The following is a 13,692-nucleotide window of genomic DNA, read 5'->3' as shown; positions in this document are numbered from 1 at the left end:
GTTGGTACCCGGGTCACCCTCAGTCCACCCAGTCGTGAATGGGTACCTAACTTAACAGTTGGGGAAGGGAAGGAGTTGAGGACAGTGCCAGCCACACTGCCTCCTTGTATTCTACAAAAACGTTTTAGTTTACACTATTGTATCCCCACTGCCCCTAATTAGCAGTCAGGCCTACAGAACCTACAGTACTTTTCATTTCACATGACCAAATAGAAGGTCTTCTCAAAAACCTTCAGCAAAGAAAGTGCATTTACAATTAACAAAAAAGTAATAAAACAAAATGGGTTTGGAATGTTACATAGTTTCCTACAGAACAAAGCATAGATTCTGAAATCATATTGTAAAGTATCTATGGTCAGTTGACTCAATACTGTACAGTACTGACAGCCCACTGAGGACCACAGTCAATGGGAGAGATTAGGTGCAAAGTTTGCCCTCTTTAGACAGGTCTAATATTACATACCTGCCTGCCTGTCCAATCAACTCACACATCTTGCCAGGACTACCAGCTGCTAACTTAATATCAAGTTAATCTACCCTGTTTATAGGTGTGGCTGCATCAGACAACCACTCCCTTGACTGCTTATATACTTTATTACAAAAGCTAAAGTCTTGAGCCTCTTTATCACACCCTCAGGGATGGTCAACAGGAACTACTGTAATCCCAGAGGTTGTCATGCAGTTAAAACTTACTGTAGGTCTCATGTTACGTCAAATCCTCAATTTGAACTACATTTAAGTACACAAATAGAAACTTGAGTCAGATAGCTGTAACTAATATGGATACAACTACAGTACAGTGTCTGTATCTTTCAAAAGACCGAACTAACAACATGAGTAAGGGGAAAGTTGTCAGGTTAAGGAAGCATGCATACCAACACACTAGCCGGCTTCAAACTATCATTAATAAATGCAAACATTAGTATTGTGCATCACAAACTTCACCGAGACACAATACTAACACACAAGACTGTATTACCACCAAAGGCAATAAAAGTGCACTGAGCTTCCAATACAAGTTGATTGCGATTGACAAGAACTGACAAAGTTGATCTTGCTTGGTTTTTTGTGGCCAGACCAAAAAACAAAACAGGAACAAAGAGCATGTTTGCTTTAGTAGTGAAGACCATCTCACTAAAGTGGCAACAGCCATACCTACAGTAGTGTCTCCTCTTGAGGGACTTGGCTTAGTTGAGAAGGTTCACCTAATATTCTAAGTTCCAGGTTTTAGAATCTGAAGGTTTCAACTGTATAAACTTATTGACTGTGTTTGTGTTACCTGGTACTGGCAGGAGGTTAGAAATCTTTCATTATGGCTGAGTTTTAAAATAAATTTATACTTCTGTCACCAACATGAGGGCTATAATACAATACATTTCTGCACAAATTGGAGAACAAAAATCATATTTCCAATTTTCAGTTTTATTGTTAATTAATTTTTTTTAATTTCTTTGGTCATTCATATTCATTATCCTTTATTAATTTCTTTTCATAAAATTTCCCTAAAGCTAGAAACTAACAGTCTAGTGTACAGTATATTGACAGCTGACTGCGCTACAGCTCGTCCATTATATTATCAACTGATTTACACGATTAAACAAATCTTTCCTTTCAAATAATTCTTCACACAGTGTATTAAATGTATCTGGTATTTATTCCATTAACAATTATTTTCTTTATAATAAAACTTGCTCATCTTAACTTCATATTTGGTTGTAAGTGATTTGGTTCCCATTATTGTTATCCCAATTATAGCAAATTGTTTATGGTGTAGGACATCATAAAATACCGAAACAGACTAATAATATAAATTAACTGACACTGAGGATACCTGGCACTATTGTATCAGTGTTCCACCTTATACACTCGCCAACATTGTCTTGGTGTACACTGCCATTTGACCACAGGTGACCAATCTCCCTATACGTAAAGTTAGTACAAATATATCTGAATGTTCTTTATTATGTAAAAGAAGTAAACACAAAAGCAAAATACTACTTCTGCTACTGAATATTAGGAAGATAATTAAAAAAAACTTTCACATATGAAGAAATACTACAAATTAATTACTAACCCTCAAAGGTGAAGTACACATTATGTAATATAGCAAAGAGCGCTAAACTAAAGGGCAAGTAGTATAACAAGCGTATTATGCAAACCAACACTGATGCCTCAAGCTGATATGTTCCGGTTTCCCAGAAGACAGCAGCATTCACAGTGTGCCGAGCATCTACTCTCCACGTACGTCTTCAGTCCCTACTAGACCTAACAATGAGAGAAACAGTGCAATTAGAGTAACTGAGAAGTGATCAGCCAGCCATCATTTATCTCATAACCTATACTGGTTACCATTACTGTGCATGATAATGATAAAGCAAGCAAAAGACAAGATAAATAGTGAGTTATCAAAAAATAAAATAAAAGAGAAACTGGACAGCAACATAGTAATAATTAAATGAGAAAGCTGGTAAAGATTTAATAATAATAATAATCGAAGTGTTGTGTAGTTCTTAATCTGTTGAAGCTTGTGTCTCTCCACCCACTCACTCACTCGTGCAGTTAAAGTCTACAACTGGAAACAAATGGAACAAAAAAAATCACACAATCACTGTATATTAAGGATAAGTTAACACAATCACTGAAAAAATAAATTTACACAATCACTGCATTAACAAGATAACACAATCATTATTATCAACCTTAAAGCACGGAATTTAGACAGCAGTACACAGAAAACCTCCAACACATACAGTACAGTACAGTACAGTACACAGCATGAAAAGGAATGATAAATACAGTCAATGTAATGAAAACTTTCCACTTCTCCATCTACAAATTCCCTTCCTCGTATCTCCATTTTATTAGGTGAACCTCGGAGAAACATTGAATAGAGAGAGCAAGTACTGTAACCCACCATACTGGAGTTAACAATGATACTACCATACTGGAGTTAACAATGATACTACCATACTGGAGTTAACAATGATACTACCATACTGGAGTTAACAATGATACTACCATACTGGAGTTAACAATGGTACTACCATACTGGAGTTAACAATGATACTACCATACTGGAGTTAACAATGATACTACCATACTGGAGTTAACAATGGTACTACCACACTGAAGTTAACAATGATACTACCATACTGGAGTTAACAATGATACTACCATACTGGAGTTAACAATGATACTACCATACTGGAGTTAACAATGGTACTACCACACTGAAGTTAACAATGACCACTGTAGGAACTAAGAGGAACTAGAAAAATAAACCAATAATTTTGGGGTTATAAAAACAAACAATAATTCTACCATTCACAATATAATACCTGGGAGTAAACTAAACCTAACGAAAGTTGTATCATGAATAAACTAGTCATAATCTACCATCATAAGAGTTAACTAATGTGGTGAAACTTATCATAGGTGGTAGTAAAGCAGTAATGCACATACCTCTCACTAATGTGTCCTGGGTTCAATCCCCGGCCTGGGACAGACGTGAGAGGGGTGTTGTCCGGTGTGACACTACCAAACATGGCATATTTTCTTCAGGTATTTCTATAGTGTTCTCCTGTGCTAACACTGGACAATAAATGTCATGCTAAAGTAACAATGAACAGACAAACCGCCCGAACCCTGAGATTTGGACTCATGAACCCGAAGCAGCAGACTGATGCATTATACTGTTCATAAATGCTTCAGATTCATGAGTCTAAATCTTGGGGTTCGTGGTTCAGGGGGAGAGATAAAAGGACTTTCGTAACTGACAGTACAGAACACTAATGGGACAAAAACCCAAATCTGCATATAACTGGCTCTCTATGATCCCAGTAAAAATAAAAAATAAATAAATAAATAAAGCCTAAACTATTAATATCATTGCTTAAAGCTTGAACCAAGGCATCCTAGTACTGTCCTCTGCATAATCTTTAAAATACAGCAGCAGTATATTACACCCACACTCCTATCAGCACTTGGCATCACTGTGACCTCTGAACAATATGACGAAAAATGTTTGTATCTCACTTATTTTTTTTTTAAGGTCAATAGCAAGGGAGAAAAGTACACTATACTTAATTACCTTAGCTGATAAAAACATGGCTGAATAAAACCTCAAATTATGCACTTAAGGGACATCATGGCTTTTGACCATGTACAAGTATAAACCATACAATGACCAAATTAAAAAAATTTAAGAGGTTTCTATGCATACTGGACCAAGGTACTGTACAAGGCTCCCAAGATTCAGAGATTAATCTGCCAAGAACTGAAAGAGAATGATCAAATGCTGTTAAGTATCTGCAAAACAAGGAAAAACACTCTAGTTTCCATCCCCTGTGGAAAAGAATGAAAGTACTGTAATGGGAAAAACAAGGTTGTGTTAAGTCATCACATAAATACCATTAACACTCATAAATCAATATTGAACTGGGCAATAAAACATGAAAAAAAGCAAGCAAAAAGCAATGTATTTACATATATAAAGAGAGAAGAAGGTACTCATCAGCTCGAGACATTGGGTGGGCACGACAAGCAGTAAACAATCTTAATCTTGAACTTCAGCATAAATAGTCTCTTCTTCCCTACCTTGATGACTTTATAACCTAAACTGCAGCTAAGGATTCCCTAACCCCACCACCACCAAGGAACATGAACTGTCCACTGGTGATGACTGCCGTCTCTACAGCTAACTTACACTGGTGATGGCCGCCGTCCTACAGCTAATTTCCACTGGTGATGGCCCCCCTACAGCTAACTTCCACTGGTGATGGCCGCCGCCTACAGCTAACTTCCACTGATGTGATTCCACTGGCCGCCAGCTAACTTACACTGGTGATGGCCGCCGCCCTACAGCTAACTTCCACTGGTGATGGCCGCCACCTACAGCTAACTTCCACTGGTGATGGCCGCCCGTCCCTACAGCTAACTTCCACTGGTGATGGCCGCCACCCCTACAGCTAACTTCCACCGGTGATGGCCGCCGTCCCTACAGCTAACTTCCACTGACGATGGCCACCGTCCCTACAGCTAACTTCCACTGACGATGGCCACCGTCCCTACAGCTAACTTCCACTGACGATGGCTGCCGTCCCTACAGAGTTGCCAAAATACTGATAGATCATGCACCCCAATACACTATTGAGGAATGTATCAAACTACTGTACTCTCACAACACAAATAATTATGTAATACAGTAACATAATCTAAGCCAACCAGTGATCATTGTTTTCATTTACAGTACTTTCACTACAACATACAGAAGTACTTAATATCAGCTTCAATAAGTAAATATCTTTATTTATGATTTTTTATTTACTTACACTCAATAAGTGAAATGTTCATTCTTCTTTTAAGTCAATGGTCCTAATAATTGTCATCCACAGTGACATGGTGGTACAGTACTGTATTTACTGCTACAGTATCTTGCTCATATCTCAGTAAATATTATAAAAAAGTAAATTTGACTGAACTTAAGACAAAATATGTGTAATCAATCCTTTAGGTGCAGTGTTCCTTTCTTGTCCAAAAACTTATTGATGACAAGAAATGACCTGCCCGGTACAGTACTATTCTCTACATACTTCGTCTCCATTTAAAATTTATTTAACAGTACAGTATTGCAGAAGTAACATATGAATGTACTTATAGTATTTACAATTTTTGAGATGGAAGTAACTTAAGAAAAACATTTCTTTAAGCACCAAAATGATGAAGCACGTGTGAATATGATATGGTGAGGCACTGCTAAGTACAGTATAAATAATGGCTTACACATAGAACTGAGGTTCCTGTAAACAGCTACAGTATTTCCTTAGTTTACTTGTATCAATTTCAGGGACTGATAGGTTCTACACAGTAACTCAAACCATCACCTTTAGTATAAAAACATAATGAACTTAAATATAATTGGACGCAATTACTCAACTAGACATCAGTGTACACATACAGTACTAAATACTGTACCTCTACAGTACAGTACTTCAGTATTAATTCAAGATGTGTTAAAAATGGAAGTTGTGATATCTTGTTATTACACCAATGTTGGTCTGCTGCTGTGGCAGCCTTTATATAATTGCTATTGGAATGGAATATCTAAACACTATGAAATTCAAATTATCTTCATATATTTGAAGAAAACATTTTTTGTACACACAGTGTACAGTACTGATTTATTTAAAAAAAATTTAAGTTGGGTTAAGTTATAAAGTGCACAATTGTATCTTATGTTACTTATATCTATTTTGAACAAAGGTGACAGTATAGTACAGTACAGTATTCAGACCTTCATTCACTTGGCAAAAGTATGAGTACAGTATTAGCAAGACACTTGCATAAGATTTACTGAGGGTGTTGTAAACACACACAACACACTCGGGTACACCTACACAAAATCAATACTGTAATGTAATGTAGCAGCACCTGTACCTCTCACTTTCTTTTTCAGTTACTGTTAATTCAATTTATAAAATCTGGACACACTAGCCAACACCTTTCTCCAAAAGAGACATAAGTAACTTATTTATCAATGTTTCTCCAAAATTTTAATAACCAAATGGATGACACATAAAACTGTACAAAATAACGTGTCGTACATAAAAAGCAGACTCATTATTTACATCAGCTGCCAAATTCACAAAACAGTGTACAGTATGTGATGAAGGTCCTCTTAATAACAATGGTAAGTTCATATAGCCAGTACAGTACAGTACTCTACTAAATAAAGTTTTTCACAGGTCATCAACTGCCAAATGAAGTTATCTAAAGTAATATTTACTAATAATTTTTAGAGAAACATAATTTAGAAACACTGCAAGAATGTTAAAACTAAAACTCTTTTCCCTTTTTTTACGTTACATCATATAAACCATTTTTTTTATTATTGGCACTTCATAACTTGATTAATTAACATCAAAGGTTTTCACTCTGCCATAGCAACTCCATCTAAACCTTCCATATTGGTTATTCTCTACACAAAAGAATATTTTCTCTGACCTTCAATTCTTTCAGAAAATAAGTAAACCAACTATTCTTAACGAGTCCATTTGTTATCTATTTTAAACTATGACAACTCCCTTTACTTTACCTTTACAATTTTCTTTAGTACTTCTCCTTATTCATGGTCTTATATTCACATCACCTTCACATTTCTGGAGATCAGTATAATCTCCTCTACAAATATCTTACTGTCTATTTTCTCTCATCATAATAGTGTGTCTTTACCTTTTCTTCTCCCCTTCAACTGAACATACATCAAATCTCTTCCTATGAGAGTGTATTGGTGCTTTGTATACAGTTCTTTTCTTATCACTTTATAAATCTGTTGACCCATGAACCAGACAAAAGCAAGATGGTGTAACAGCAGTCATCACTGCACATACTGTACTTTTATCATCCTTATATTTACCTAAAACTTTTAAAGGTGTTACAGTACTTCTCACACATGTATATATAACTCTCTATTCACTATTACAATACCTTCTCTATCATACTTACAAAACATACTGGAATGTACTCCTGTTTATACTTCAACATAATAGTACGTGGGAAAGTAAAACATAGGCTACAAAAGTTAAGAAATTATTAGTGATGTAATACAAACTATGTTAGAACAGTCAAGTTAGGTTAACTGCTTAAATGAATTAACTAATATGTAAGCCTAGTATGTAGCATGAAAGACTCGCTGATACAAACAGTACAGTACTATGACGGGAGTAACCCTCTCAAAGTGGTGGAAAAATATACAGAAACAGACTTAAATGACATTACAGTACTGTACTTTGATATACTGTATGCTGTACCTACCAACATTAAAACACACACATGCTGTAATTTTTTAAATAAAATTGGAGCAAATAGAAAACTTATTATAATAATAAATATTATACAGGATCTAATGTGATTACCACTACTGTATATAAAGTTTGATGTACTCAATGATTGTAGTAAAAAAAATGTTGGATACAGTACTATACAGTAGTATACTGTACTGTATAACACTTCACAGCTGAAAATGTGTCAAAAGAAAACAATATATTCAGAAAATGCATTATGGAAATTGGAGAAAAAATCAGTACAGGTCAATACATAAATACTGTAACCGTGATGCTGCGTACACACGATACAGATAGTATAAAAACAAAAACAAACCTAAGAGCACAAACAGACAAAACAGAGACTAATTCATCTCAAAGTTACAGGATCATTTAGTATAATCATTTACACGGGTCATCTAGTACATGCCTGACTGCTAGGATTGTAAAGCACGTCCAAACTGTTTTTTTTTATACCAATCATGAACTCACCGATAAGAATAGCGCACACGGTGTTTACAGTCGTACATCCCCGCATAAAAAAGTCTTGTAATGAGATAAGCACTTAGCTCTTAGTGTTGGGTAATAGAACTACTCCTACTGGCATATAGTACTCTTACAGTGCTGTCAATGGCTATATTATCATACTCATTTACTCTGTTGACCATCGCAATCATCTAAATTTTTCCTCTGAGTTTTAAACCCTATTTGGTAGCTAAAGCATCCCTAACCCCCACCCCATATGCAAAAAATGGTACACAAGGAACATGAAATTTCCACAGATGATGGCTGCTGTCCCCACAACTAATTTCCACCAATGATGAGCAGTGTGAGAGTTAAAATCCTTCTCTGGGGAGAAGAATTAAAATATATGGTACAGTGGTCAAAAGAAAGCTAAGCTCCTTTTCATATCCTTCTTACTAAGACCACATATTGTACTGCACTGTTTCTGAACCTGTCATCAACTCCTTAATAAATTCCTAATGTTTTTTTAATAACAGTGATATTCTCATCACCACCACAATACTCTTGTCACTGTTACACCAACTATGTCCTACATCATTGAATAACTCATTTAATTTGTTCTTATTACTATACAGTACAGTATATTTCATTTCAGCTCTTTCTCTTTTACCAGGGCATCTCATTCTTGCAAGTATTCAGTGTTTACAGGTACAGTAAACTCTTCTAATTCTCTGTTTCTTGTAACCAAAAGGATCAGTTCATCTTTGTCAAAAACAACAATAAATTGTTATGAAATAAGTCTTCCTTAACTTTGTTTCCTAAAGCTGTACTTTATAAGAGCACTGCTAATCATCATCACCAATTTACAGCCATTTTCCAAAACCAAATCTGTCAAGTATGATTCAACTATCCAGAAATCTTGCATCTTTAATAATGCACGTATTCATATTATCTTAATAAATTCAATTGCTGCACAATACAGTACTAGTACCAGGTAAGCAGGGTACTGCATCAATATCTCTGAATCTGAAATATTCAGAATAGTGTTAACATGTATGCAAAACTACCAATGGCATACAACAATGTTGCTAACTATCATAATCACCATAAATTCCCAAAGTTAAGACCTTTACCACTGAACACTTCACACATTAACTCCTTTGCCCAATTTTTACTCCCATGTGATCTGGCAACGTACACAGGATCTTTGGTTGTCAGTGAGCATGAGGAAAGTGCATTGATAAATATACAAACTGGCTATATAGAGAAAAAGAATACTATACAATATTCAAAGCTATACAGTACAGGGAAAGGAAAACATGATAGAAAAATAATTACTGTAAGATCTACATCACTTCTTGTTTCACCGTTATCACTTGTCTGCACAAATATTTTCAGTGTTTAAAATGAACTATATTCAAATACAGTAAATCTATATCCTACATTCCTTCTCCTACAAGAAAACAAGAGAAGGCATACAATATATAGCATATATATTTACACATAGTTTATTTCAATACAGAATATATACATGTGACTTTACATTTTAGCAGTCGGATAAATCTGGGACTTGTAGAACTATTGGAAGTTACACTAAGTTCCGTCTACTGTAAGATAGATGTGCCGTCCACACACCTCTGCAAGATGAAATACTCTGTATACAACACTGACAGTTCTCAAAAAGGTTCTTCTATGATCTCCCACATCCTAGAAACAGAACTTAACACACTGTCATAAAACAAAGTGATGATCCCAAGGGTGAGGTCAAGACAAAGTAATACTATAAACTTAGATCTCTAATCACACTTCTTTGAACTTCAATTCCCTGATATTTTCTAAGTCACTCAACAAGCTTTAAAGTTCACCTATTCATTCATATACAAATAACACCAAAATGTGTAGATCTTCCTCACTAAGTGGTAGTTCCTCTCCCTGGTCCAATATCTGTACAGACTGAGTTTGACGATAATTTATCACTTCTAAATAGGTACTCACATGAGCAGCTCTCTACAGTTAGAAAATAAAAGAAAATGTGATAAAAATACATCTATAGTAACGTAAGTGCACATTGCTTACTCTTGTTAGGTTATAGTGGTACTCGCAGGACAGTAACATCTGAGGTTGTCTTATGGAGAAGTAACCAACCTAAGACCTATTGAGATGTGTTTCATGTCAAGTAGTTCAGGATCCAGTACTTAAGACTACATGTGTAACCTTCCTATCATGTAGTATATCCTTCAGTGGGTATGATCTCATAGCAATTTCTCCATTGTTTTTATTCTAAACTGATGCATTGCTTTACTTTCCAAGCTCTTTCTGTATCGTGAAAGTCGAGCTGGAAAAAATTCTAATGTACATTAACTTAAATTATTTTTAACTCTAATGACTTTCCAATGGTTGAGCATCACATAAACAATGCATCAGCCAAACTGGGGAACTTATCCTAGTTATCATAAACACAAAAGCTTTGCTTCATATGTGACAAACTTTATAGCGATAGCATCAAGCCTACAGCCATTCTTCTTTTTCTTGGTATAAAGATATGCACCTTAATGAAAGTTTTGAAGGCCACCAAAAGCAAGCATTGTCACATAAAGCTGTACACTGGCTGGTCTACTCTCTAAACAACCATTAAGTGAGCAAAGCTGTGTGTACCGATGCGAGCCCTTAAGAGTATTAGCACCACATGCTGCGCTGCGTACATATATTCACATCTTGCTATTACTAGAACATCTTGAGTCAAAGAGATGCAACTAGATAAACCTAACTTTATTCCTCTCGACCAAGATCATCATGAGATTCACCCTTATCTTATTTATTTGTTCTCAGTCACTGCTAATAGAATTACTTACAATGTAAACAATCTTTTTTTTATATTACTTCTGGCATCTTAATAAAGGTTTTGGCTTATCAACCTTCCAGCTGTAGTCCCTCTGGGTAAGGCTTTAACACAACCTTGATGTTTGGCAAACCTAATCCACTACTTGATTCAATAACATACTGTACTGTACGTATATGTAAAACATTAACCACAAAACTGAGGTACAGTTCTATGTTTGGGTTTACATTTTAATATAAAATTCTGATTTCCTGAACACAAGATCTCTGCTGCTGGAAGGCTGAAGCTCAATGACAAAACTACAAATAATGCAAATATTAAAAAAATTAAAATATAAGAGAACCTGTTTGTTTTTAAGAGATGTGGAGTGTAATTAAGGTTTTTCAGTAATGAAATTCTTGCAATCTTTTCAAGAAAAATATTTCATCTGCAGTTCATATCAAAAGCTAAATACAGTTTTTGTATTATTCTTTTAAAACTGGATGGTTACTGATCACCTACAATGCAGATGGCTTAATGACATCACTTCTGCAGCAGCCTTTACTTCATGAACATTCTGCTTTATCTCTCTCAGTATTTAATGAAGCAGAACCAGACTTAAGACCAGACTGGTGTATCATTATCTTAATACACTTCACTGCTGAACAACTCTCAGCATTTTCTTAACAGATGATCCAGAACAAACTCAAGAAGTCTGATAAACAAACCTCCATAAAATGCAATACAATTCACGACTGCTCAGATACTTCATGACAGAATCATTGACTTACATTAAGACTATAGGAAATTGCACAGTTGACTGAAGAAACTATTGATCTGTGAGGTGACCAAATTATGTCAGAGAAGTGTGAGGAAGACAGAAGGAGAAGAATGATTGACAGAGAAATAAGAATTTAAAATCAGATTATTGTACACAACAGGACATTAAGAAGTGGATGCAGTCATGGGGAAAGTACTAGTAGGAGGAGGAGGAGGCCTGACAAAGTTATTTTACCTTTTGAAAACCTTAAACTTCTCCTATGATTGGTTATTCAAGCTAGACTAGAATCAGTTGAACAGCACCCATATATTGAATACTTCAGTCTTTCTAACTATACTGTATACCCAGTGTATCAGTCCCTGTATAGGAAGTGTGAAACAGCAGTAACCTTTTGAACCACAGCAGGTAGTTATTCTATTCATGTACACAATACACGGTACTGTATCTAGTTATGGCACCCACCACCAACGCTCATTATAACTTTTGCTAAACAACAGTTATGATCTTATTGTACAATACTTTAACGTTAATTTACACTAAATTAAATAAATTCACTTTTTTGGAAGAAGAATGTTGACTAAAGCGATAAAAATTGACGCCATCACAAAAAGAAAAAGTAGAGTAAAAATAGCAATAATTACCAGATGTTGTCTACCTGAGAAATAAGTGAGAGACTATTAGGAAGGACACACTGTACTGTATTGAGGATAAGAAGAAGCATTAACATAAGCTATGAGAAGAAGGAACCCAACCAGAGGGTGAAAAGGAATGCAACCATTCCCGCTGACAATCTTACACTTCTCTTATGACTGACTACGACTAACATACTTGTATGACTTCAAACAAAACCTCAACCCTAACAGTACGGGGAGACCAATTACAGTATTTCGTTCAGCTAACACCAGATGATTTATTTAGCACACAGAGCCCCCCCACAAAGGGTTCATGAACTACCATAAGCATTTCTCTAAACACAAATATCCACTTTCCCTCACAACACATCATACTGACCATGAGTCCAATAACACAAATATCCACTTTCCCTCACAACACATCATACTGACCATGAGTCCAATAACACAAATATCCACTTTCCCTCACAACACATCATACTGACCATGAGTCCAATTAATGGGTTCATACTTCTATAAATCCTAACATACTACCAATGTTGTATAGCTCAATAACATGTAGAGTGTATTTACCAGTAATTGGAATGCAGTATAATAATTTTATATCTACAGACCCAATTATTTAGTGACTACATCATTGAATATTTCTTTTGTATCATTCATGCATTTTCCTTGACAAAAAAGTGAGGTAGCACACGTTCAACTGATGTATACACCCAAGTAACTCACTTATGACATGATAAGTATTAAGAGAACCCCCCAAAAAAGGGAAGAGAAAGTAAAAATAAACACAACTTAGAAATACCCCTGTAGTAACATGTGGCATTGCAAAAATGTGATACAATTTCCCTTTATATTTGTAGGAGGGAAATTGTTTACTATAGTACTGGCTCTAGCATCATCTTCCCCCCTTAACACCTCAACTGTGTCTACCATCTGAGCTACCAACACAATTACTGTCCAAGTTCATCAACGATATTTTTGGTTTGCCCTTTTACACCCTTTGATGATGATGGTTTAACTCTTTGTGGACGATGGTTTAACCTTTTGACAATGATGGTTTAACTTTGTGGATGAATTTAACTCTTTATGGATGATGGTTTAACCCTTTGATGATGATGGTTTAACACTTTGTGGATGATGGTTTAACCCTTTGATGATGATGGTTCAATTTTT

General features: G+C 35.5%; 1 protein-coding gene across 4 annotated transcripts in view; it reads right to left on the bottom strand.

The window, feature by feature from the left end:
- Window positions 1–1,406: 1,406 nt before the first annotated feature.
- LOC121871450 (brain-enriched guanylate kinase-associated protein-like) overlaps window positions 1,407–13,692 on the bottom strand; it is a 31,330-nt gene continuing 19,044 nt past the window's right edge. For all 4 annotated transcript variants that reach the window (XM_042373766.1, XM_042373767.1, XM_042373768.1 and 1 more), the window contains exon 8: window positions 1,407–2,265. In XM_042373766.1, the coding sequence (XP_042229700.1) occupies window positions 2,260–2,265 (6 nt within the window). In that variant the 3' untranslated portion in view covers window positions 1,407–2,259. The remainder of the gene's footprint in view (window positions 2,266–13,692) is intronic.

The sequence above is a fragment of the Homarus americanus genome, unplaced genomic scaffold, assembly GCF_018991925.1.
Source record: "Homarus americanus isolate GMGI-L3 unplaced genomic scaffold, GMGI_Hamer_2.0 scaffold45698, whole genome shotgun sequence".
Lineage (NCBI taxonomy): Eukaryota > Metazoa > Arthropoda > Malacostraca > Decapoda > Nephropidae > Homarus > Homarus americanus.
The sequence above is the reverse complement of the archived record's forward strand: the minus strand, read 5'-3'. Positions and strand labels throughout refer to the sequence as shown.